This window comes from Acomys russatus, chromosome 4 (assembly GCF_903995435.1).
Source record: "Acomys russatus chromosome 4, mAcoRus1.1, whole genome shotgun sequence".
NCBI classification, from domain to species: Eukaryota; Metazoa; Chordata; class Mammalia; order Rodentia; family Muridae; genus Acomys; species Acomys russatus.
In genome coordinates, this window is record NC_067140.1 from 72,213,042 (window position 1) to 72,240,524 (window position 27,483).

The 27,483-nt window shown below is 39.3% G+C and overlaps 1 protein-coding gene across 3 annotated transcripts; it reads left to right on the forward strand.

Annotated features, from left to right (window-relative positions):
* Positions 1 to 465: 465 nt before the first annotated feature.
* On the forward strand, positions 466 to 26,666 carry Ankef1 (ankyrin repeat and EF-hand domain containing 1). 3 transcript variants are annotated; one of them, XM_051144718.1, is made up of 10 exons: positions 7,022 to 7,429; positions 11,129 to 11,521; positions 15,903 to 16,102; positions 17,070 to 17,219; positions 18,194 to 18,317; positions 19,881 to 20,703; positions 21,869 to 22,095; positions 23,844 to 24,004; positions 24,856 to 24,993; positions 25,870 to 26,666. In XM_051144718.1, the coding sequence occupies exons 2-10, from the start codon at positions 11,176 to 11,178 to the stop codon at positions 26,026 to 26,028; spliced, it is 2,328 nt and encodes a 775-aa protein (XP_051000675.1). In that variant the 5' UTR covers positions 7,022 to 7,429; positions 11,129 to 11,175; the 3' UTR covers positions 26,029 to 26,666. The 3 variants fall into 3 exon arrangements, with proteins under 3 accessions (XP_051000674.1, XP_051000675.1, XP_051000673.1); XM_051144717.1 differs by lacking the exons at positions 7,022 to 7,429; positions 17,070 to 17,219; positions 24,856 to 24,993; positions 25,870 to 26,666 and adding an exon at positions 466 to 641 and having other exon boundaries at positions 23,844 to 24,273; XM_051144716.1 differs by lacking the exons at positions 17,070 to 17,219; positions 24,856 to 24,993; positions 25,870 to 26,666 and having other exon boundaries at positions 23,844 to 24,273.
* The last annotated feature ends 817 nt before the right edge of the window (positions 26,667 to 27,483 follow it).

Consider the following 27,483-nt stretch of genomic DNA (forward strand, 5'->3'; position numbering starts at 1 on the left):
TCCTTTGCTAGACTGGCTCATAGCGTCTGCTCTTTAGCTAATCTCAGAGATTCCATTTGGAAATCAAGACGTTCTTGGGGTCTTAATTTACTTCTCTCCAAGAGATTGAAAGAATAAACAGGAACTGGCTAGCCTTGCTTATTCATCATGTCTGTTGCATTAGATCATGCATGGAGCTGCTTGTCCTGTGATGCAGTTGCCATCTCTCTGTTCTGGAACACATGGCATATAGATGATAACTGCCTCTTATCTAGAGTTTCCTGTATAGACCCCTGTTCTCCTCGTGTGACCTAACTGTATTTAGGAAGAGTTCTGGAGCCACATTGTAACTTCTCCTAAACTTTGCCCTCTCTACTTCCCCTCCCTAACCACATTCCTGTGGGGATTCGTGCCAAATTCTGCCATATCAGAAATCCTGTGCTTAGGCTGTATGCTGTGACCTTCGAGTTGCTGGTCTGTACCTCACCGTGAGGTCTTGTGTTCTAGGCTATCCTTGGACTATTTACCTTTGAAAGAAGTAGAGAAGTCTCAACTTGGAACCACCCAGAGGATCTAGGAAGTTCTTACAAGGAACTACTCAGAGAACTAGGAAGTTCTACAGGGAGCGATTTAGGCTATTGTATTCTTGCCCGGGAGCTAGGGTGAGTGAGATTAGAATAGATCCTATTGACCTTGCTCTATATATGTTCCTGCTAGTCGGCAATAAAGGGAATCTTGATCAGAAATGTCCTGACTTGATTTGTTATTTCTCTCGTCTCTGTATCCTACTTTCAATCCCCACTCCCTCTTTCAGGTGAACCCTGATTTGATTTTTTCCATGGGCTGGGACCCGACACATTCCCAATTTTTACTTCCTTCATTGCAATTGGAAGTGGGAGAGAGGCATATTAATCATTTTACACCAAATTTTTGTGGAGTTTCCTATAGTCATCTGGTTGTGGGGTGATCTTGAGAAAATAAAACCTGACATCCCTGGCACCACTCACATTGTATACACAGATATCTTATTAAAAACTTAAAAACGGGGTGTTCTTCATTACTCTGTTAACAGGCCTTGGCCTTCCAGGCGCTCAGAATCAGAATCTACATTTTAACTAAGATGCCCAAGTAATTTCTAAACATTTCAAATCACCGTCTTGCCAGATTTTGAGGTGTCAGTACTCACAGAAACTAATTAAAATAAAAATGTAAAGAAATGATTAAATTTAAATGTATTCTTAGCTCAAAACCTAAGTCTGTACCCTAAAAGAGTCTCCTAGTCTCTAGGCAAAATTAATAAAGTACTACCCCCAAAAATCCAAAAACATAATGCTGCAGAGGAACTGCTTCATGTGAAGCAATCCTTCACATACAGAAAAGAAAATTTCATCAAATGTACAAGAAGAATATAATACCTATTTACTGGAAGAAAATGGAAAGTGTTTGAGGGTGATAGAAAACATTTATGGTGCTCAGAAAAAAGCCTAACCCCAGAAATTCAGCACGTAACTAAGGTCCTCAATCAGGAGGAAATAAACATAGTCAAGGAGTGCAAGAATTCAGAGAATCTAGCCTCCAAATACCCAGCTGAGGCAATTTTAGCGATACAACTTTAGTCACAAGCAAATAATACAGACAGAACTGTTAATGGCCTAAATTGAAAAGAAGTGTAGCTAGATGTACGTGTAATCCCAGTTACTTTGGAGGCTAAGTCAGAGGCTCATTTGAACTTAGTAATGTTTAGGCCAGCCTGGAAAACTTGGCAACACTGGCTTGCTTATTATCGTTTTAGAGCAAAGAAAATTTCAGTTTAAGTTGTTGAATCACATAGCAAAAGCAACAGTAGTTTCATACATTGTCTATAACCAATTCTTCATCATAACCCTGGGAAGAGACCATGCTATCATTTTTTCTTTTAAAATCACCACACAAACTTCATAGTTTAAAACAGAGAAAAAAATTTCCTGATTTCTGTGAGCTCAGCTTTTCTGAAAGTCAGGCTGGTTCTGAGCTTCTCTTGCTAGAATTAAAGATGGCGGCTCTAGACTACAGACATGGGACAGCTGTCAAGACTACAGATGAAGGGTCTACTTCCTAGATGTCAGTCCATGACTGTTGGCTGGAGACTTCAGTTCCTCACCACCCTTAGATCAAACATTCCAATACTTAGAAGCTATGGTGACTTTTATGACCTCATATCTGATGTATCACTGTCCCTTCTACTGCATGACATTAAAGACAAGAAACAAGAAGTGAGTGTGAAAGGGATGGGACTTGAGGTTCATGGTGGCTCTCAGGAGGAGAGTTAGAAGATAATATAAACAATTTGCATCACCTCAGTATTATCACTATTTTCACAAGAGCACAAATTCTTACCTTTCTTCTCATTGATTTGGACAACTGAAATATTGCTGGAATAGCCAGACTTGAATAACTGAAGCCCTTCACCATGAATCTACCCAAGAGCAGAAGAGATAGCAGTGATAGGCCAAAGTCAGGACTCGGTGTATCACAAAACAGCAGCAGATAAAGAAAAATTACTAGTAATATAAGGACCGTGTGGTAGATCATTCTGATTACAGAATACTTGATATATTATGGACTGAATTTTAAAAATAGTCAATCATATAGTAAAATGGAATAATACAATAAAGTTGACTAAAATATATTAATTTCATTTCTCATATAATATACTTTTATGTCCTTTTATGATTTCTTAAAATCAGTTATTAGTTCCACTATCATATAAATATGTTTAAAATAAGTTATTTTACAACGATGAACACTTTAGTTGAAAATTTAGCAATATACTCCATCTTGGCACCAAGGAGAACAAGTTACATTACCATCTGCATGAAGCAATTAAAAGACATATTAATACTAAGGCCAGGAGACACAAATGGAACCCTGTTCAAAGAAAAACATATAGCCTTTAGGGCCTATATTAATAAAGTCTGTCAGAGATAAAACAGTTTCTAGCCTAAAAAAATAATTCTTTTTAAGCCTGTAAAATGAATGGCCCTTTTAAAAGATAATAAAGGCAAATAGCTGAATTCAAGGAAATTAAACCCAACAAAATACATTAGAAAAGATATATAATAAAAACATCTTCTTTGTCAGGACCTATAGAGAAGAACAGCCTTTGTGGTTCTGATTAAAGAGAAAAGCTGCATCCATAATTAAGAAAGTAGAAGACACAAGCACACCATCTGAGAAGCTACAAGAATTATGAATGAACCCTTATCAGTCACATGTCAGTCAAATGAAAACTTGTGTAAACTGTTATAAATGACTGGCACTGACCCTTTTCAAGTGTAAAAATCCCAAGTTGATAAATATCTATGCAGGAACTGGACACACTGATTAACAGTGTATCATTAGAAATGCAGACCAGAATATCGCATAATTACATATTCTGTCCATCTTTAAGTAATAAGTAACATTGCTTGATCTATTGAAGGATGCACACACACACACACACACACACACACACACACACACATACACACACATACACACACATACACACAAGAGAGAGAGAGAGAGAGAGAGAGAGAGAGAGAGAGAGAGAGAATCCTAGGAATAGATGAGATTATCCAGAGGAATCAAGACTCAAGCTGTGAGATCACGCACAGCAGGAGCTTCTGAGCTACTCCTTCCTCATGAGATCCTCAAATAGCTTTTCTCTAAGCCGGAGACAGTGCAGGTTCTGATCTGAATATAACTATCCACAAACTGCTCCTATTCTAAAGCAATCCTTCTTCAGCCTTCATTCAAGCAAGACATGGCTCAGAACTGCGGTGATGTAAGAGTCAAGGTAAGCTGCCAGTGGAAGTCTTACGTAGTGCTTTCTGCTGTCAACTAATTCATTTCTCCCTTCCAAATTGTTGGACATGTTTTTATTTATCATTTGAAAAGATACAAAGCATCTTGTCAATATGCAACTTACTTGTACAACAAAGTTTTAAGCCCCTGTGCAGGATAAGCTGACAGCAGACTTTCCCATAACACACGACACCCTCTGAAACAGGGCGAACATAAAGCAGGGTGGGCTTTAGAAGAGGCAAATAATTTTGTAAAGAACTGTGAAAAAAGACAGAAGCCATAAGAAACCCTTGCCAACTTCACCTCGATCCTTTGGTAACATACATTTAAAACTCAGATATTTTAGAAACTTTAGAAATTGTATTTCTAATTAAATATTCCATCACCAATTGTCATGCCTTATGAATTACCAATAATCTCCTAATTTGATTTAATCAACAGACTATCCACAAGCTACTTAAGGTTTGCCTTCCAAGCCAGCAATCAAAATTTTCAGTTTCTGGAAGCAAATGCAGTTTACTTATGAAGATTTAATGACAATTTGGGGATTTAAAAATTTGTTGATTAAGCTGGTTGGTTGGTGTGTGTGTGTGTGTGTGTGGGTGGGTGGGTGGGTGGGTGGGTGGGTGGGTTTGTGAGTGTGTGGGTGTGTGGGTGGGTTTTTTGAGACAGGGCTCCTCTGTTAACAAGCTCTGTCTGTCCTGGACTCACTTTGTAGACCAGACTGTCCATGAACTCACAGAGATCTGCCTGCCTCTGCCTCGTGAGGGCTGGGATTAAGGGAGTGCACCACTACACCTGGCAATTACACTTTTTATAAACATGTCTGAAATTAGTTTTCAAAAATCACTTTTATTATGTTCAGGGAAATTTCATAGACTATATAATTAGTGGTTTTTCTCCCCCACTCAGATTGGGTGGCTTTAATTTGAGGGTAAAACATTACTTAACAACAGATAAAGATAAAACAGGTTAATGGACAACTTAGCCAGTGCCATTTTATATTCACACTTTATGTTGGTGGAAGCCACGTGTTATATTCTTTCAGCTTCCAGTCAGTATTTCTGATGTAATTACTAATCTCTTCCCTTCTGTCTTCTAAATACAATTCCTCCAAAATGTACCAGATTTACAGCTTTATGGGTTTCATAATTAAACCTTGCCACCACTGACATCAGCTGTGTCACCAAGAAAGGAAAACAGGTTATTATGTGTATATCATATGTAATCTATGTCCCAGAAGTTTCACTGATGACACACACCCATGAGAAATTCTTGTAGTTACTTTTCTAAAGACTATGCACAAATATGATCCTAGAAGCTTTGCTTTATAAAGAAATATTGAAAATACTCTGAATAGCCACGAGTAGTAGTGCTGACTTAAAGGGGGGCATGGAGTTGCAAATCAGTGGAATGGCATACTATTGTTAAATAGCACGCTACTGTGTGTGTGTGCGCGTGCATGTGCGTGTGTGTGTGCGCGTGTGTGCACACCTGTGTGTGGTTATTATTGTTAGGACAGTGTTTCATGAAGCTCAAGCTGGTCTCAAACTTACTATAAGGCCTAGACTCTGCCACAGGCCCTCAGGAGTTTAGGGATCACAGACATGAGCTACCACAACCAGCTATATTCTCCATTTTAATACAATTTATAAACATGGGGTTGTACTGTAAATGCTCATCATTTAGGGAACCATTCACAGGAAGAAACACATTTCTGGATGCTAGGAGACATTAAATACAAAGTTCAGACGGAGGATAGAAAAGAGTGTACGGTCTCTCTCTCTCTCTCTCTCTCTCTCTCTCTCTCTCTCTCTCTCTCTCCCTTTCTTTTTCAGTCTTTTTTTCCAATATTTTCTTCAGTCACATTGGCTTTTATGTTTTTCATAATATCATATTATCTATAAATCATTTAGCAGTTTTGTGTGAAATAGTTCTTAAAATATTTTAAAACATTTCTGTGTTGATAAGTTGAGTGTTAGGTACCATTAAACTTTTAATGAGAAACATTTCCAAATTATTTATTCCTAACTATGAAAGATTGGGCTGGATTTATAAGTCAGTGCTTAAGAGTACCTGCTGCTCTTACAGAGGACCAGTGGGTCTTTTTTTTTTTTTTTTTTTTTATTCACTCTACATCCCAATCGTAGCCTCCCCTCTCATCTCCTCCCTCTTCACCCCTTATGATTCCTCCCACCCCCAAGTCCTCAGAGGAGGGGGTAGCTCTTCTCCCCTACCAACTGACCCCAGCCTATCAAGTCTCAGGACCTCCGGCATCCTTCTCTCCTCCTCTTCTGTGGCCTGGTAAGCCCCACCCCCCACCGCCCCACCCTGCACGCCTACCCCGCATCCATCTGGCCCACTTCCCACCCTCCCCACCCCCCCTTCCTACCCTCCCACCCCCACCCCTCTAGCCCCAGCCCCTATTCCCTGCCCCCACTCCGACCAGGGGAAAGTGATCAAAGAGCAGGCAACAGAGTCCAAGGCAGAGGCAGCCCCTGCCCCCCTTACTAGGGGACCCCTATGGAGACTGAGCTGCCTCTAGGCTACATCTGAGCCTAGGTCCTTTGGATGCATGGTCCTTTATTTGATGCATCCCTCTCCGCCAGCCACCCCTGGGCCCAGATTTTTTGGCTCTGTTGGTCTTCCTGTGGAGCTCCTGCCCTCTCAGGGTCCTCTTTTGCCCCCCTCCCAACTCTTCCGTAAGACCCCCTGAGCTCTGCCCAAAATTTGGCTGTGACACTCAGCTTCTGCTTCGATCCCCTGCTTCATTGGCTTTTTAAATTCCTGTTTCAGGGATGCCTACGCCTCTTCTCACCTCCGTGGTCACTGCTGCACATAGTGACTTAAATGCCTGCAGGAAAACACTCGTACACATAAATAATTTTACAAATACAGGTTTTTCATTTGCATAAACCGAGTTTCAAAATTTGCCTCTCAAAAAGGTGAGGGAATGGCTCCGAAATGAAATTATTCTCATATCCATTTCCACTTATGTGTGACTAATTTTAGGAATAAATAGCCAAAAAGATTATTTGTTTGTACAATTTATTGCATTTTTCATTTTCTCTTAATTTTACGCAGTAAACTGTGTTTTACTATTACTAGTTACCATAGCAGCTTAGCTTTACTTTTATGTTTTGATTGAGGGCAGGTGGTGGGCTAGCGGAATGAAAAGGGCTGATTCCTAGTGTTCCACCCCTGCATGCATTCAGTTTAGGAACCTGCGGGCTGCTGTTAAGCCACCTCTGAGGCCCGCAGTGGGCGGGGCTTGGCAAGCTCCGCCCAGCCGCGCACCTGAGCGGTTGCCCTGGTTGTTACCCTGGCAGCGGGCGCCTGTGAATAGAGCTCACAGTTGGCCCAGCCTGGCGGCCGCCTCTCACCCCCTATGCCTCGCCCTCTGTGATCACCGGGCCACACGCTGGCTGACACACACACACTTTGCTGCTGCCTGTGTGCAGCGTAGCCTGCTCTGCCTGAAGAGACGCCATTCAATACTGGTGCCTAAGACCTTGTCTGGGGCCCATCCCAGGAGACAGAGATCAGGAGTCCCACCAGGCCCTCACATACCAGGGAAGCAGGTGCTTAGAGAGATCCAGCTCTCGATGGCCTCTCGGACTGAAAGGTGAGATGGCTACCCTACCTTCTTCTGTGAAGTGACATATCTCTATTACCCTTCTCACCTCTAGATTTTTCTGGGAGTAAAATGAAGGCACTGTAGAAAATCCCAGAAATGTAAACCAATGCCTGTGAGTAGCCGGCCTGCCCTGAAGGACTTGTCTAAATATTTTTGTAGTAGATATCAGCTTGTCTATGTCTCAGCATGCCAAGGGACTGTCCACTCTGCCTGACCAATGTGGAGCCCACCACGAGGAGCCCGTTTCAGATACAGGTATCTAGTGCTTCTAACCGGAAACCTGGGAATCTTCTTTTGTGCTTTCTCTTCGGTTCTTTTAACTTGCAAATATTAAGTATTGAGAAAAGTAATAATTAAGTGCCTCATAATTAAAGTTCTATGGGTGTAGAGAAATAACTACTATAAATCTCATGTTCTGTGATGACCATATTCTAATGGAAATGGTACACAAAGCACTAATTAGACTTTCTTTTTTTTTTCTTTCTTTCTTCCTTTCTTCCTTTCTGCCTTTCTTTTCTTTCTGAGACAGTGTTGACTGTGTGGCACTGCTTGTCCAGGAACTTTCTCTGTAGACCAGGCTGCATATTTAATATTTGCTCATTTCATTATATAGACAAAATATGAAAAGGACTGCAAATACATAATAGATTCAAGTTCAGGGTTTGTATACGTGAATGTATCTGCACTTTATTTTAAATTGGATTTAAAAACCTGAGCTTAATCAGTAGATAAAGGGACAGGTACATATGTAATCAAGCAAGAATAGTCTTATTGCTAGCCTCTAGGTGGTGAATGTATGACCATTGAACACAAACTTAATTTTCTTTACTTATCCTAAAATGTCAGGAGTCAAAAGTGTGTGTGGTTCTGATCTACATTTTTAAAAGATTTTTCTTCTTCTTTAAATATTGGGATATATAGGACTGTTATAGAAGTAATGAGACAAACTGGAAGTCTGGCAGTAATTTGGCCTAGTACAATAGTGCAGGGTTGATGTCAAGATATACATGAGGGGCCAAGATGGTGGGATTTGCTGGTGTGTTTTGAATAAAGGCTTTTTTGAAGAAAAGTAGATGACCAGATCAGAAATGGAGGTCAGGGTAGTACGTATTATACATTCTGCAATTGTCATGTTGCTTCAAAAATTTACTTTATTCTTTGGGAAATTTCATGCATACATAAAATATATTTTGACTGTATTTACCCTCTGTTTTCCCCTTCAGTTACTTATGGATATCCCTCAATATGTCCCCCTTCGTGTCATCCTTTTTATTTTATATTTTAGTATTTCACCTTGTCTAAGTACTGTTGCTGAAGCAGAGACAACCTTCCAGTTAAAGAAATGTTTTTTCCCTCTCTGTCCCCATCAGTGGCCCCTTGTCTATGACATGTTAGTGAAGCCCACCAGATACAGAAAGATAATAGTTCTTTTCACTCTTGGGGGAGCTTATGGGAGCTGTGTAAATCTGAGAGGAAGAATAAGAAGCTTAAAATGGAAATAAAAGTCAGGAGGTGGCACTAGTCACAGAGTTTCCAAGGATAAAAAGAGTCCTGTGACCAATCAAGACAGTCCAACAATGAGATGTCAATCATAAAAAAGAGAGCAAAGACCACAGTAGGGAAGTATACAGTAGCATAGGCAAAAAACAAAAACAAAACAAAACAAACCGGCAACAGATATACCCTGCTTGCCTATGGTGACATGAAAGACCAAAGGATCAAGGGTCCACTTTACTGCCCTGGAACATGTAGATGAAGGCACTAATTTGTGATATGGGAAAAGAATGTTCATACTTGCTGATTTTCGTAGTAAAATAGAATATATTCATTGCAGATGTTTACTGGATCATGGCATATTGGAGCCATTGTGGAAGCAGTAAGACATGCCTGGAGTTAGGTTAAGATATATGGGGGAAGGAGGATAGATTTTCTCATGCAACCTTCAATATAAGATGAGGATGGGGTGGACTTCTGACACAGACCTGAGGTATAGATGATGCCATCAATTTTTCTTCGCCTTTTGAGTATATACATTCAGCAACAGCCCTCACAGCACAGCCCACAGCTTGGCAGCTTCAGCAATAACAGTCTTGCCATATGCTTGTGCTAGATAGAGCCTTCAGGGTGCTGATTGGCCAGCACCTCCTAGGTGTAAGCAGTTGAGCAGTTCAATAGTTGGCTGTGGTGGGACTTGCCTTGGTTACAGACTAACCCTCTTGTAGGGCAGAAAGACAGCCACATTAAAATTACTTAAGAGTTGATTCCTCATATAATAAAAGGCCCTTTTTTTTTTTTTTCAGGAAAAATATAAACAAGCTGAGCCTATCTAAAATCAGGGCCTACAATTCATCCAAATCTTCTTATAAGAATTATAAGGAAGTTATATATTAGGGTATTCAATTTAGCATTGATGGTATTTGTGAAAAAATTTAGTTGTCTCTCCTCAATATAGCTGCCCCAACCTCACTTAAGATGATGAGGGGAAATCAATTCTCCCACAGGGCTCCTTGCAAGCATCACAGTGGTAGCAAAGTGGAGCTGAGTGAGGTAAATTAAACTCAGGTCAGCATGTTTAGCTGGTGCTGCATCAAAACTTCTGGAGTCTGCCATTAGGCCAGTTTATTTTGGACATTTAAATCCAGCACAGATTTATGGGGAAATTGCCTGGTAACAATTATCCCAACCACATATGCACAATAAAGTTAAGGCATGACTATATCAAAACTCTTTTGACATGAAGAAAGGCAAGGGATCAAGGGCCTCTTCGCTGATCTAGAACATGTAGGTGAAAGCATTAATTTGTGGTGGGGGAAAAGAATCTACTCAAAAGCATGTACCCAAAAGATGAAGACAAATTTATGGCATCAGCTGTACCCTGGGTCATAACTGTGTCAGAAGTCCACCCACACCCCTACCCCATGTGACCTCTACCATGAAGATGGGGTCTATAGTTTAAGGGCCTAGGATTTGTTATGGTCTCTGACTGAGATAGCATAAGGGTCCACGGACTCTAATGTACATTTGACATCTCCCCTAAAGATGGGGTCTAGTGACTGGGAAACAAAGATAATCATAAGGTCTAGGGGGAGAAGAGTCTTAGAGAAACATTCTGGTGGATTGGGGTGATGGCTGGCTCCTTAGATAGCAAAAGTCACCAGATGATTAACAACATCCACTCCCAACCTTCTGGGTGGCGTAATTAAAACTCCTGGTTTCTCCAGTGCTTGCTTGTCTGTGATCATTCATGCCTTCTATACCAGCTCATCTTTGGTGCCTCACAGATCAGTTTTTCTAGCTCTTATTGAACATGTCTAAATGATATATACTTCAATATAGGGGAAATACTGGTGTAGGCCACAGATGGGAACCTATATCCTCATGTTGGCAACTCAGTTAGCCTCACCTTTTTCATGGAAAATATAAAAATCATAGCAATGAGGAGAGGTTCAGTGTGACAACAAGGGTAATTCCATATAAATTAGAATAATTTCTCTGGGTAAATTGAAATATTTTAATGTTATATAATGTTATATCAGCTGAATATTTTTAAGTTATATATAACATTTTCTGAAAGCAGTTTCATCAAAGTATAATATTTATTTAAGAACCTCTTTTGAGCTTTAAAATATTGTAACAAAGGTAACTGTAACAGTTAACCTTTCCTCATTTTTCCTTTTTACTCTACAGCTTTTGTCTTAGTCCAGAAAGCATTGTAAAGAAGTGAGTGTTCAGACATGGCTTTAGTAGACAACAGGCTTCAAAACTTACAGATCTACAAACTTCTTCAGTGTGTCCGCAACAAAGACAAGAAGATGATAAAGAAACTGACCAAACTTGGGTACCCCGACCTAATCAACTTCACTGAACCTGTTGATGGACTGAGTGCTCTCCACTTGGCTTCGGTTTCCAATGATATTGACATGGTTAGCTTTCTCCTTGGACTTGGTGCTCACCCTGATGTGCAAGATCACATGGGCTGTACTCCAACCATGAGAGCTGCAGAGCTGGGCCATGATTTGTCAATGGAAATTTTAGCTAAAGCCAAAGCTGATATGACAATAGTTGATAATGAAGGAAAAGGTAAAACTCCAGTGTTCTCTCCAGAAGAATATACTCACCTTGTAGCCAGAAAGCAAGAAAATAGATTCTTTTTCATTTCCTAGCTTTAGGAGTAAACTAAGATTTTTATTTTGGTTTGGCTTGGTTTGGTTTTTAGTTTTTCAAGTCAGAGTTTCTCTGTGTAGCCATAGATGTCCTGAACTTACAGAGCTGGTCTCAAACTTACAGAGATCCGCCTGACTCTGTCTCTCTCAGTGCTGGGTAAATTAAGATCTTAAAAGATTCAATTCCCACTGCTGCACCTAAATATGTAGCCTCCGTATAATCTAAAATAGTTTAGGAATTTTGTGGGGAAGCAAGTTCTGAAATCCCACTCGTATAAAAACAACTAGAGTGATTTGTATTTGATGGTTTCTTCTTCTTTTGGTGTCATCATCTTCTCCTCTTCCTTCCTCCTCCCTCCTCGTCCTCCTCCTCTCCTTTTTATTTTTTGAGTCTGGGTTTCATCAGATTTGAATCTTCTTGCATGAAGTTACCTAATAGTGAGATTGCAGTCATGCTTTTATAGGTATGAGATTATAAGCTTGGTAGATGCTTTCAAGTGAGGACAGCCTTCAACATGCAGAGGCTGTTGTTTAGAAAGAAGTGTTTCTTAAATTTTAGAACATGGTAGTCCTAGACTTAGGACAGTAGATAGATTTTTCCTGTCCTGTTCCCAGGTTAGTGTAGAAAGGACTGTGGTTGAGCGATTGAGAAAAGTAAGGTAGATTTTGCTTAAACTCCACATATACAAGGTCAATTTTAATATATTTGGAAATTTATCTTGAAATATTACAGATGGCTCTTAAGAAGTATTGCACATGTAATTCTGCTGACAAGCTATCAGTCTAAAAACATGGTCGGGAGATTTTTGTCTAATTGAGTTCCAGCTAAGAATTGAGCCAGCCTCATGAAAATTAATAAAATGATTACAAGCGGACTCAATATAAAATGGTAGATTGAATCAGTTGTCCCAGAGGATTGCCACAACTATAAGGCAACTGTCACTAGCCTCCACTGAAGAAGTGAATCTTATTTTACATTGCTAATATTTTCTGACAGGAAGAAAATCTATTCTATAACTCACTACCAACTTGATATTTGATATATAGTGTATACTAGAGCTACATAACAAAATATACTTAAGATGCATTTAGAAGCCAAATATGGTTTAAAAATTTAAATACTGAAAGCACAGTTTCAAGCTTCATAGAATGGCTGGGCATAGAGGCTCACACCTATAATCCCAGCACCTGGGAACCCAAGGAGTAAGGATCATAGCAGATTGAGGCCAGCCTGGTCCTCACAGTGAGCTTCAGGCCATCCTGGTTTATATAATGTTTCATTTCAGCTAGAGTTACATAGTGAGAACCCAGCCACCCCAGAATTTCATAGAATGCCATTGTCTGAGGTGTCTTCCATGAAGTATGGAATCATTTAGATGTTGAAAGTGAAACATGCACAATTAGTTCTACTATTGAATTTCTTAGCCAGCCATGGAGTAAAACAGATTGAAGCATCTTCATTTGTTCCTGTTGGAACTCAGTCAAAAGATTTTTAAATGTTTATTTGGCTGTGTAGCAGCTTTTCCACATAGCATCAAACATTAAGTTATGTAGAAGGAACTCTGAAAAACACTGTAATGAAGAAAAGTTCATTTCTTAAATTAGAACCAAGATATAAATCAGACAATATATCAAAATGAGACATTATATAGCATAAAAATCTAAGAATGTAGAGTTTTTTTTAAAATCAAACTAAAATGAAAAACAAGGTCAAATAAGTATTTGTAGCAAATGCAACAGCCATGTGGGTAATATTCATACCCATTCAAACTACTATTAAGCTAATAAAGTTCTGAGAAATATGAACATATGGGAAAAATAGTATAAGTCACATGGGAGAAATGAAATATGAAGTAAAATAAATGTTATTGCTTTCACACATGATCCATGGTTAACACAAGGCCCCTGTCTTCCCCTTGGAGGAGCCCCATTTAGTTGACACAGCTTCAGCTGGGGGCCAGCTCTTTGCTTATTCTAGGATACTCCCTGACATCCTGTTCCCTGATTGATTGCATGTTATTTCTACAGGACAAGAAAACATGGAGAATTTAAATGTGTCATTAAAAGGATGTGACTTACTCCGTAGGCTTTGAGCTGTGAGTTATAAAATAATGCACTTCACAAGCACCTTAGGGCTTTGTTGTAATAGATTTAGTCTAGTATTACATTCAAAGTTCAATTTGGTTTGGTTCTCTGTTACATGGTTTTGGTCAGCTCTAACTTATTTAAAATTTTTTGAGATTATAATGTATTTACAGTACTTCTCCTTTCCCTTTCTCACCCCCACCCCCTTCCATATAACCCTCCCCACTGTCCTTCAACTCCACGGCTTCTTTCTCCACTAGTTGTTATTGCACGCATGAATACATATATACATATGTATAGGAATACGTATATTCCTAAATATAACCTTTTTGGTTCCTATAGTACTATTTGTATATATGTTTTCAGGGCTGATCATTTGGCACTGGATAACCAATTGCTGTGCTCTTCCCTGGGGAGGACCACCTCTCCTGTTCCCAGCATTACTCAGTTGCCTGTCTCTGTCTGTACCTAGAATTCCTCTAGCGATTTAGCTTTCCTTCAATGATTGAAGAGATTGCTGACTCTTAGGCACACTTTGATCTACTGTTAGACTCTCACTTATTTCTGATATGCTTAGTCGTGTGAGTGTGTGTGTGTGTGTTGCTTTTGCATATTATCAGCAGCTTGACTTGGTATGATTTTTTCTATTTTCTTTCTCTGTGACATTATGAAGTCCCCTTTTAAAAGATCTTGATTGCAATGTTGCCATACAAAGTCTTAGGAGTAACCTCACTTTTCTCATTAGACAGGAGTTGAGTTTCTGTCCATAAAACACCTGTTCACCTGGCTTTTCTTCATGTTAATAGTTCTTGGGCAAGTTTTTCTGAAGTTCAGTGTTCCCTTTTGATCTTGAGATTCAGGTTTTTCTTTCACAAAATTGTCTTTGTACCTCTGTGGTTTTTCTGTTGTGTTTTGTCCTTTGTTACTAAAACATGTGTGAAGTCATCTTTGCTTCTCTTTGAGTCATGCCATTTCTGTAACTTTCCTCTTTCTTTGACTGCAGTTGGGACAGGCTCTTGTTCTCCTTGCCCGCTTCTAATTTGACTCTCAGAGTTTAATGTGCTTTTCTAGGTCCTGCTGGCTCAATCCTTTTTTCTTTGTGTCTTTTATTCTCTTTGGTTCTTTTTGGTGCTTGTCTTTGCATTTTAATTTTGAATGAGTTGTATTTAATTTCTTTGCTAATATAAAAACAGGCCAGACAATCGTCTTTATTAATGTGGTCTTTTAAGACTATTCTTTTACCTGCCTTTTATTAGCCATTCTCCTATGATTTTGTGGTGTCTCTTTCATTGGCCCCATGCTTCCTTCAGGCTGCAGTTCTTTTTTTGAATGAAGCCTCTTTGGGAGACAGCTCATTACAATGTCAACTTGGAGTTTGACTTGTATTTACATACAACTTGATTAACGCCACTCTGTCAGGATTGTAACGATATCTGATATTGCAGAACATGTTTCACACAGAGTATGTTGATGGAGAGTATCTTCTGGGTCCCAAGTGTGACAATTTAGCATTTTCCTCTGTTGGGTGAAACAAAGAGCTTTATCAAAATGGCCGAGCAGCTTTGATTTTTCTTCTTACTGCTGTGAAATCAAGAGCCTGCTCCCTGTAAACATGGGTTCAAATGGAACGCAGAATAGCTAAGGAACTTCCTGGTACACACAGCCCTGAAGATCTGAAGGGTCTGATGGAGTATGGACTGTAAGTTGCCAAATCCTAGGGCTAAAAGGGAGTCCATATCCGTGATCCATTCTTCCCCAGTGCAAGTCCTGTAAGATTTGGTTGTAGCTGTTTTCCAGCTCTGCCAAAGACATAGCTCATGGGATTTTAAATCCTCCTTTTCTCTTGCCAGATTCAAGTAGGTAGGTAGATAGATAGATAGATAGATAGATAGATAGATAGATAGATGGATAGATAAAGAGAGAGAGGGTTTTAATTATTTTCTCTTTTCCTTTTGAGAGTTTAATTACATTACAATGTTTTTTGCTTCCCTTTTCTTCCTCCCAGCCTTCCCATATCCTATTCTCCACTCTCCTTAAATTCGTGACCCCCCTTTTCATTTGTTATTAATGTATGCATGTATGTATCTGTATATCTGTATATAATATTAAATACAACCTGCTGAATCTATATAATGTTACGTCTATCTGTGTTTCCAGAGCTAGTCATTTGGCACTGGAGAAGGATTTCTCATTACAGAACCATTTTCCTACAGGTGTGTTATTTTACTGCATTTTACCCACCAAGCGGCATCATCGATGTGCACTGATTGCCTTAGAGCATGGCGCCGATGTCAACAATGTCACCTATGAAGGAAAGCCGGTGTTCCTCAAAGCTTGTGAAGAAGCTCATGATGTGAAGGATATGTGCCTGGCGTTTTTGGAGAAAGGAGCCAATCCTAATACTATCAACACAGTATGACTCTCCCTGCAATTAATATTTCTTTATTCTACTATGTTATACAGTCAAGTAGTTGGGTTTGTTTTTTTTTTTCTTTCTTTCTTTGTTGTTGTTGTTGTTGTTGGGATTTTTGGTTTTGGTTGGTTGGTTTTTGCACTTAGTCACGGTAAAATTGCAGCCCAGCATGGTGGCACACATGCCTTTAGTTTCAGCACTCATGAGGCAGAAGCAGACAGATCTCAGTGAGTAGGGGACCACCTTGGTCTACACATACTAAGCCAGACAGGGCTACATACTGAGACTGTCTCAAACAAGACAAGAAGGAAAAAGGCATTCGTGGGGAGGGGGAAGACATCATAACATTCTGTTGGCTCATAGGTTTCTCATCTCTATTCACTTTCATTGTCTTTATATTGCTGCCGTTCTACCCTTCATTTGCTACCTGTGTTTGGAAATTGGTCCATCTTACTCATATTGTCAAAATATCATTATAGCAAGCAGAAATGGTATCACTGGCACCTAACAAAGTATATCTCTGTAGAAAGAAAGTCCTGTTGCTTCTCACATATATTTTTATTTCTCTTTTCAACTGGCTAATATGGGGTTTTCAGTTTTGTAATTATTTCCAGACATTCAGAAATAGATTTTCTTTTCATTAGAAAACAAATGCTGCCTAAGTCTGGCATGCTGCTCTGCCCTTCGCCTTTTCATTTTATACTCTGTTTTCTTTGTGGGCATATATTTTGATTGCATGACGTTCTCACAGGGGTATGCAGAGCAAACTTGATTCTAGCTTTAAAAGTCCATTTCAGATAGTCACAGGCCTGACTGAGTACCACATCTCCTGAAAATGAAACCAATAAAAATGTATATCGTTAAACGTCTTAGCATAAAGCAATATCCAGTGAATTCAAGTCATGTTTGTATTAATGGAGGCTTCTGCATAAAAGCACCAACAGCATTTGATCCATTTTGTGTCCAGTCCACAGGGCGCACGGCTTTGATGGAAGCAGCGAGAGAAGGGGTGTTGGAAATAGTTCGAGGCATATTGGAAAGAGGAGGTGAAGTGAACACATTTGACAATGATAGACATCACGCTGCTCATTTTGCTGCCAAAGGAGGCTTTTTTGATGTAATAAGTGTTCTTTGCTTTAAATTTGACTGTTAAAGCCTTCTCTTTTTTCTCTTTCATGCGTATTAAACTAAGGCAGGTATTTTTCGAAGTTACTTAGGTTGCTTTATCTTGATTTTCTCAAATATAAAAAGTTATCTCTGACAGTGTATCCTGTCTCTTTCCCAGTTTTATGCATTTGGTGACTTTTCTATATATTTGTTAGCTGAGACACTGAATATTACTAGTAATATTTTTTATGTAGTTGACCGACATAAAAATCCTGCCACCTAGGACTATGCTATGTAATGCCTCTGATAGCCACTGAAATCTTCAAGTCTCATGTGATCTACTTATGGAGAGGACAATGTCATCGCATTCTCATCTCTTTGTTGCTTGTGCACCTAGTGATGCTCCTGAGCTTTAAAGTCTAAACTTCTGACCCCTTAACAAACATAGCTCACAGATCCAGTGGCACTGCAAGGGACAGTGTAAGAATCAATGCTATATTATGTTGGAAAATCCTCAATCGCAACCAAAATTCTTTTACTCAGTTTTCTGAGCTTTGACACAGGACCTTTGTTTGTGTCATGGTGTCTTTTCTGTATAATGAAAATACAGATTAACAGTAGAATCTGGAATGAGTTAAGAATTTGCTGCTCTGATCTAATTTGTCATGCTCTGATGCTTTCTGAAGTTGTGTACACTCACCAAAATGGCAATGCCTGGCTGTTTCTCTTATCTGTATCAATGCTGCTTGATGGAACTTTTGGCAAAGATGAAAACCTTCTGTACCTCAGTGCATCATCAGCCTATTCATGGCCTTTGAGCACTTTAAATGTGTCTAAGAAGATAAAGACTTGGACTTAAATTAAATTTTAGTTCAAATTTTCAACACCCACATGTGGTCATAGACAATAGATTGGATTGCACAAGTATGGCTGTCAATGTTCTTGTAGTAACTGAGCATTTCTATTTTTCTCTTTATTTTGCAGATATTGAAGCTTCTCTTTGCCTACAATGGTGACATGGGGTTGATTGGAATGGATGGTAACACACCACTTCATTTTGCTGCTATGGGTGGCTTTGCAGATTGCTGTAAATATTTAGCTCAGCGAGGTAAAATTGTCTGATAGTTTTGTTTAAGGTGTTTATGGTCTACCCATGTCGTAAATGATTAGATAATTCAGACCTGTCACTTATCTGTATAATCGTTAGTCACCGATCCTCACCCAATGTAGGATGAAAATTGAATTTTGTTCTCATACATCTGCTCACTGAATTATGAATCTAGTAATGGGAGGAATTAAAACTTAAATCCAAAAGGATTCTCATGTGTTAACCAAATTTTAAAATGCTTATAATTGATTAATATTCTTATTTCAAGAGTCCTAACATCAATCTAAAGAAATACAAACATTGAAAATATTTTTCTTATCTGAAATTTTAATTACATTATTTTTAAAATGCATGTTACATTAAAAAGCATTTCTGGGTGATGTGTAGTTACAAGGAAAATTTTATAGGAAACAATAAAATGGAAAGATCTATGAAAATTTGAAGTGTAAAAAACATTTAATGTATAGATTTTCTCAAAGCTAAAGAACTATTTACTATCTAGTGCACACTATAGCTTAGAGAATCATTACAATGAAATATTGCCAGGTTGAACAACATGAATGCTGCTGGTCAGTTACCCACTAATTGAGTGTACATCCAAAGTCTAACTCCAGTAGAGTACATTTGCACTTTGTTGAATTTTATGTTATTTCTAGGTTATGAAAAATAAATTTAAAAACTTTCCTACAACTATACAGTAAAACAGTATTTTCTTTTGCCGCCCTCCACAGATAAATTTTAGAACCATTAATGACTAACAGGCTGGAAGAGCAGCTGCCCAGCCCTCCTCTAGATTAAAAACCAAAAAGAACATCATAATAGATGGACTTATTTATGTAATAGATTTTTAATACCTGAAAAAGCATTATAGCCTCCTTGGTAGCAATAAATATTTCCTGATATAGTTAGACATGCTCAGACTTTTAGTTTTTTTTTTTTTCTTTAAGTAAGGAGTTAAAATAATGAATTTTAATGTTTATCTTATACAAAAACACTAGTCTAGAATGTTGAACTTTCGTTAAACACATTGGGTTTTCACCATCTTATGACAAAACAGCAAAGTAGGATGAATTATCTTCAGTTAATAGAGAAAACATGAAATCTTGTTTTAGAGTGTAAAAGGCTTTGTGTTAAAAAGAAAAGAAAAGAAACAGGTATCTTGCTGTATTGTGAAGTAATGGAGTCCTGTGCAAGCTGGTTGGATCCAGAGTTTCCTTACTTATTATAGGGTACCCACACTCTTTCCCTTTTAGCGTCATCTCCCCAGCAAATATCCCACTGATACTTGTTGCAAACATCTAATTTTATCTAAGTTGACTATCTACAGGTATGCATACATATGAACAGATACATACTGTAAACTTGTCTGTTAGAATTCACTCACGTGAAGCTCTCGGGAAAATGAATTGCTGTTTGTTTGCAGAATTACAAATGGTTAAATGTGTTCATACATCAAATTTAAGAACAAAACTGACTACACAAAATTAAGTCACGAGTGTCGTTTTGTGGGGCCAAGCAAATAACTTTTGGCACATTCTTAACAGCGACGCTTCCTCCTTTTAGGATGTAATCTGAAATGGAAAAATTTGGAGCATAAAACCCCCAGAGCTGTAGCGAAAGAAGGAGGCTTCAAACTGGCCAGCAAAGAGCTACGGCGAGCAGAGCTGACTGCGGCGAAACTCGCCAAGCCTGGAGTGAAAAATCCTAACCCACTATGGGCTCTCAGACTGCACGACTGGTCCATGGAGCATGAGGCTTTCCTACGGGAAGCCTTTTCCCTGGTGGACAGGGGTGATGGCGTAGTCAGCAAAGATGACTTCGTAGTGACCCTAGAGGAGAGACAAGACTTTGTCACCTCGGATCAGCTGATTTCCATCGCTCAAATGCACGAAAAAGGCCGCGGAGGTGGGGTCAACATAAATGAGTTCTTTAAGGGAATCAGATACTTAGGTAAGACTTATGTCTTAGGATCATTCGTGCCTAAGAAAAAGAAAATGGGGTTGGGCAAAAGGCCGAGGAAAGGCAAGTTAGTTCTGCCTCTCCCAATCTGTACCATTCCGGAGAACGCCTTACCCAGGAGGCCAGATGGAGGCCCGCCCTACTACATGATCGAGACCCATCAGAACGTCACCGACTGCAGCAGGTTCAACAGGGACCACCCGCCTGATCACCCCTTCCAGGACGACTCAAAGTGGTACATGGATGATCCAGGGAAGGTCTTCGCAAATATTAATTTTATCGCCAAGGCGGGAGACCTGGCCTCTCTGAAAAAGGCCTTTGAAGCTGGCGTGCCTGTGGATACGAAGGATAGGTTTTACAAGACTCCCCTCATGACAGCGTGTGCCACCGGCAACATTGATGTGGTCAAGTTTCTTCTTGAAAAGGGGTATGCTTTCAGGTTTTGGGTTTTGTTGTGCCCCTCGCCCCATTCCCCGCAATGGACAACCTGAATGACAAGAGGATGTAGGCAAAGGGGGACATGGGATTGTAGGTGCACAGAGACAGTAGCCCACCAAGATGACCACAAAGTGAAGGCAAGGAGTTTTCATTCTGGGGAGGAGACGTCTTCTAGTTGCCTACTCTTGCTGCTTGCTAGGGATTGGGCAACTCGGCTTTGCCGTAGGGTCATACCTAGGTGGTGAGAGATGTTGTGGAGTCACGTTTAGTCTGCCTCTTCTTTCATGGAGGGCCACAACAAATACAAGTAGGATGACTGCCACAGTGACAGAAGACATCCATACCTCTCCATTTCCCAGACAGCAGAGACTGCCTTGCTTCATAACAAATATTCAAGTATGGTCTTTTCACTTATCTCTCAAAGCTAAAACCACTGCTGAGTCTAATGGCTGCTTCTGCCATGGTTATGTAAGTGGAAGCAAGTTTCTGAATATTTCTATGCCTCTGTTTCTGCAAGTGTGCAATAGACTCCAATAGGACCCAGCTTCAAATTCACAGATTATTAAACAAGTTAAAATATATAATGCTCTTTGAGTACAATTATTACAAATACTCGAGGAAAGGCATTTAATGTTAAGTGTTGTATGTCAAAGACATTCATTTGCATATTATAAGACAGTAAAAACAGTTGAGAAGTGAAGTTCTAATGAGGACTAAAACTTTAAATAATGCATTACAGTGCTTAGATTTTAAAATGATGATTAATCAATTAAATTTTAGAACATGCAGAGAAAGTAGACACAAAGTGGAATAATGTACATTCTATCTTTTTGCCCAGCTTTTCCTTCATTGACATAGATTTAGAATTTTCGTTGATCTTAACCTTTGCAAAAAAAATGTAATCCCCAGTTTGAAATGTAACTTTTCAAACTTATACATACATATATATGTACAAACAAATCAAAACACAAAACAAAAGAAAAGTATTTGGGGACATAAGGAAACATAAAATTTACAGTTTACTTTTCTCAGAGCTCTTCTGATTGATAATTTTATAAGGGTAAAACTTTGTGAAATTCTTTACTTTGACTTTTCAGGTTTCAGTGTTTGAAACATCTGAAATTCTTCATTAGTGTGTCTGTCTTATTATGCAGGGCAAATGTCAATGCAACAGATAATTTTCTGTGGACTCCCCTTCACTTCGCATGCCATGCTGGCCAGCAGGACATTGTGGAACTTCTTGTTAAGGCTGGAGCTGTAGTAGATGCCACGTCTATCAGCAACTCCACTCCCCTAAGTAGGGCCATCGAAAGCTGTAGGCTGGACACCGTAAAATACCTACTTGACATTGGTGCCAAATTCCAGATGGAAAATAGAAGCGGTATGCATTTGTATTACCAATGGTTGGGGGAGGGGAAAGTAGATTGATTTTAAACTGCAAATTCTGTCGAATTTGTCCTTATAGAAACACGGCTTCCCTGGTACTAACAGAAACATCAGCTTTCACTAAGTGTTAGGGAAATATGTCTGCTGTTCCAATCATTGGTTGAAGGCTCAGCTTTTTATGTTTACAGTTTTTGTGGACTGATATGTGATATATTTGTAAAGTTAAAAAAAAAAACTCTCTGGGGTAATAAAATGGAAGGAGCCATGAACTACAGGCCCAAAGTTCTTTTTATTCATTAGGTTCAAATGACAAAGTTTTTCTATTACACCGCTGTAACTAATTTTTTCTAACCTTTATTTTATGCTTTCATTGGATAATTACTAAAGGAGACTTTAGTACTATGCATGTTGCATATTGACCAGAATGACGGAAATATATTGATAATTTGTGTGTTTAAACATAGAGAGTATAAAATCAGTGTATTTGTATATACACAAGCTAAGCTTAGAATAACATTATTGATTATAATCTTTTCTAGTGCATATAACAGTTTATCTTTGACGGTTAACCTAAGTATAACAAAATTAATATACGTGAAGGTCCTTAGAGTTTTGTTTTATAAGTTTTTAAATATTATGATGTAGTTACATCATTCCCCTTCTTTTTCTCACTTCCAAACCGTCTCATATACTCTCCCTCACCTTATTCTCTTTCAAATTTATGACCTCCTTTTCCTAACTCTTGTTTTACACACACACACACACACACACACACACACACACACACACACACACACCACCTTCCTAAACAAACAAGATTACTCAGTCTATATAATGTTACTTGTTTATCTGTTTTCAAGCGTGACCATTTGGTGTACTCTCTCTTGGGAAGGCTATTTCTCCCACCCTCAGAATTCCCAGAGTTGTGTGTGTAGGGTTGAGACCTCCTACTTTCCCCTGTCCAAGCTAGTATCACTATTGGTGTTGGCCTTGTTCATGTACTTCTAAACACTTTATTTCTGCAGAAATTTCATGTTTTTAGTTCTTAACACAGACCATTTTGCAGGTCACACAGATTGTCACTACTAAAGCCTTTATTTCATAATAAATGGCCATGTATAGACTGCAAACCTTGATGTTCCCCTAAAATTGGACAAATTCCTGACTTGAGGCTCTAAAACACGCATGCTCCAACACTATTTTGAGGTGTCTTTTTAAAAATTGGAACTCATACTGCTCCGGGCTCACTAAGACCACATTCTTTGTATTATACCCAAACCACAGACAGTATTATCATTGGTTACGTTGTATTGGTGTAGTATTGCCGGATGTGGTCGAAGGTAAAATAATAACTGCTAGGTTACTTCTGAACACCAGCTTCCCAGGCCATTTGGAATTTACCTCCTCATAACATAGAAAGGAAAGATTTAAAAACAACAATCATGACAAAATAGATGCGTGTCAGGGACAGGGGCAGAGGGACAACAACCAATTTAATATTCAAAATGTAATATAACATTTCTCACTAACATTTTAAGGTACATGTCTAAGAGATTTAAGAGAGAAGTTGTGTTAGTAAGTGCCTCCTGAAGGCCTGGAATATGGTAGTGAGAGGTTCATCTCTGGAGAATCTCCATCTTGCCCTGAACTCACACCATTTGCTAACATGCTGGGGTTTTCTACAATGGGTTATCATTCAACTGCTTAATTGTAACTTTCAATTTATATTTTTGTTTGAAACAGGACATGCTGCCATGGATATTGCAAAAGAATATGCTGACTATAGAATAATTGATATGATAAAAGAAAAGCTAGATAACCTGCCTAAACCTATGGATAATCAAAAGATGAAAGGCAAGCTTCCTAAACTGAAGACTGAACCCACGGACATTAAGAAGGAAGAGGTAAAACAAAATGAAGCTGGCTACCAAATAATAACAGGAAATCCTTAACATCTAAGTGGCATTATGTTATGCCATTGCACAACAAGGGAAAACGCCATGCTATGTGTACCCTTGGCAGTAATTACAAAGATATATGTAGGGAAATACTGAAGATTATAAAATATGCATGGTAAATAGAATCCACATGAAATACAAATGGTTCAGTCAAATGATTAGGATATTGAAAAACTGGATTTGTATCCACGTGGTCCTGAATTCTACAAATTCAGTGGTATGACCCAAACGTAGAGGGAAAGGACAATGAAGAAGACATCGCTGTTAGTAAGGATGTCCTAAGTGCATTTCCAAGCTAGAAGCTTCTTTAGGGGAGCAAGTGGTTCAGTGAAGATCCTTGTAAGGCGGAAAACAATTGACAAGAGCCAAGAAATAAAAGCCCTAAATCCAGCACATTGTAGGCTGGGGAATGTAGACAGTAGGAAAGCAGCTGGGTAGAGGCACTGGGAGGAAGAGACAGAGTTCTAATCATGGGCTAGTTGTGGCAATATGGTCTCCACCACCTGCAGCTCCTACTGTGCATACATTATCATTTCATTAGTCCCTCTTATGAATAGCCATAGGCCAGGGGTAGAGGTCTTGACAACTCATGTTAGTTGTCTCTGTTATTACGTGAAGACGAAGAAGGCAAGCGGAGAATCGCTCCACACCCACAGCTGTAGTATTTATACTATTCTACCTTATCTCAAATTTTATCCCTTTCCTTCTTTCTTAACTTCAAAGGAAAAAGCAAACAAAAGGATAATAGTGAATGCTTGATTTTAGCCATTTATACTTTTAAAAATCCTTTTTTCCAGGAAACATTGTCATCACTTTATGCTGTGCCTGCAGTACCAGAGGAAAAGAGAGTACCCAAGGATAATGTGGTTTTCCTCAATTCACTCATTACCAGTGGTTACACTAAGAAAGATGATATCACATATTACCCACAAAGGGTAAGTATTTGGGGAAGCCTCTGTAACATGGCAGAGTGCATAGTGTCAGTTTCACTCATGCTGACTACACACATTATCTGAACAAATGCTAGTGTCCGTCTTCCACAGTTACTACGGCAGTGGTCCCCTGGCCATGTTCTGCCACACTCATCTCAGTAAGACCAACTCTTAACAACCAATATCTGGTTCCATCTGTTACTATTTTATACTAGTATGGACATTCTCCTTAGAGGACTGGAGTGCTCTTCAGTCAATGGCATTCCTTATAGCCATTTCAGTCATCACATTCTATAGACACTTGGTATTGTAACTACACAGGCCCTAGTCCTTACCAATACATACTTGGAATATTCATACCAAGTTTGACCAAGGCCGAACAAGCTCTCTAGTCTCTAGAATATCTTCCCTTAAATAGGGGGAGACATGTGTGATGAAAGGAGTTATCTTTGCAGTACCGATCCAGCCATGCTGAATAAATAGTACTTTCTGCCTTCTATTACAAAAATAATTTGACTTCTACACTAGACATGAACGATGCCCTGATTCCTTTCATCTTGTGATTTGATATCATGGAATAAGTAGCAGTTGGCCGGGAGACAACTAAAGAAGGAAGTGAAGAGCACTTCTGATCTCTGTTCAGGTGGCCCTCACCAGAAATAATGATATTCACAAAGCTGCAAAGGGGACAAGATGGAGGAAAAACGTAACATGTACTTGAGAAGTGTACTTGATAATTCTGGGTTGAAACTATGGGTTAGAGATGTAACTCATGGGTAGAGTCCTCTCCTAGCATGTGCTTGGTTGAAAATATGTGTGAGGGTGAAAATCACTGGCCACGAGGATAACAGCTGCCTTGACTTTGGCTGTTTATTTAAGATTTGGAGTCCAGAGCCCACAACAGCAGAGCTGATCAGGAAGAGGGAACTGCGGAGGGAGAGGTTCACATACGAGGTGGACTTTGAAGACTTCATGATGCCTTTCCAGAAGAACATCACGGAGAAAGCTCAAGCGTTGGAGGCATCCTTCAAGAACTAAGTCACAGCAGTTGCCTCCTGGGATAAGTGCTCTGTGGCCCAGAGCCCAGAGTTTGGAGAAAGTATGTGTTTCCATCCAAGGCAAAACATTCCACTCATTAAGAATTTGTTATTAAAGATCAGTTTTTGCTGTAACAGCTATAAATATCCTGAGTTGTATCAAACAGCTCTCTTTCATTTTGCAATGATGGCAGGTTATCCATATAAATGCCCATCCTTCATTAAGAGTGCAGTTGGCCACATGGAAGTTATAAATATTGTCAGTTTACCAGATGTGCTCCAATAGGTTTATTAAAAATTATTCTAGTGCAAATTCAAGGCCCAGGATCAATCCCCAGAACCACATTTGAAAACAAAACCCACAATAGAGATTTTGAAAGTACACCTATACATTTTTTTAGATAGGCATACGTAGCACATGCCTACAATCACAGCACTATTGAGGCGGAGGATTACAACCTGGAGGCTAGCCTGGGCTATATAACAAGAGCCTATCTCAAGCTATACTATAGAGCAACATTAACAAAAACAGCATGAAGCCACCTAAGTACCCAGGGTGATTTAAACTTTAGAGCTGATTCTGACTTGGAAAGAAGACATGACAGGGTTCTGACAGGGATATAGGACCAGTAAAAAAGATGGGTGGGTGGGTGGATGGATGGATGGTTGGATGGTTGGATGGATGGATGGATGGAACTATTAGCTGCTCTGTCTCACTAAGACCAAAGCATCTGTCAGAACAACTTAAGTAAAGAAAGGTTATTTTGGCTCATGGCTGCAATGGGAATAGTCCATTGTGGAAGCTGCTGGGTGGCAGGAGCGTGGAAGGCAGTGAGGCTTTCTCTTTTCCCTTGTGATTGGTAATTTAGTCAGTGTGTGCGCACGCATTCTTCTCCTGCTTGATAGGCGTCAACTGTGGAGTCAACTCTGAACCCAAGGTGGTTATTGATCGGCCATAAACTCCTCTTCTCTCCTAAGCTTTTACAGCAGGGAAAGAACAAGCAAACTTACTCCAGATCACTTTTCTAGGGGAGGTTTACAGCCCCAAAGGTGACACGGAGACCACTTGTTTCTCTACCACAGTGTAGACAAACACTATCACAAGCTTTCTATCTCCTGTTCATCTTCCTGAAATGCCAGTTTTCCAAACAACTTGGTTTTGGTTTGTGCAAGTGCCCTTTCTCCTCCCCTTTACCTATTTTTTTAAAATTTGCTTTTAACTATTTCAATATATGTTATATTAAATGTACACATTAGTGGAGAATATCATGATGTAGATGTATTAATAAACCTCAAATCATTGGCCTGCAAAATGGCTTAAGATAGCCTGTGACTCTTGCAGAGATCTTGGGTTCCATTTCCAGAATCTTTCACAGACAGGAAGCTGTGCTGTCTGTAACTCCTGGTCCAGGGGATCCACTGCCCTCTTCTGGCTTCCAAAGGTGCACTTACATTC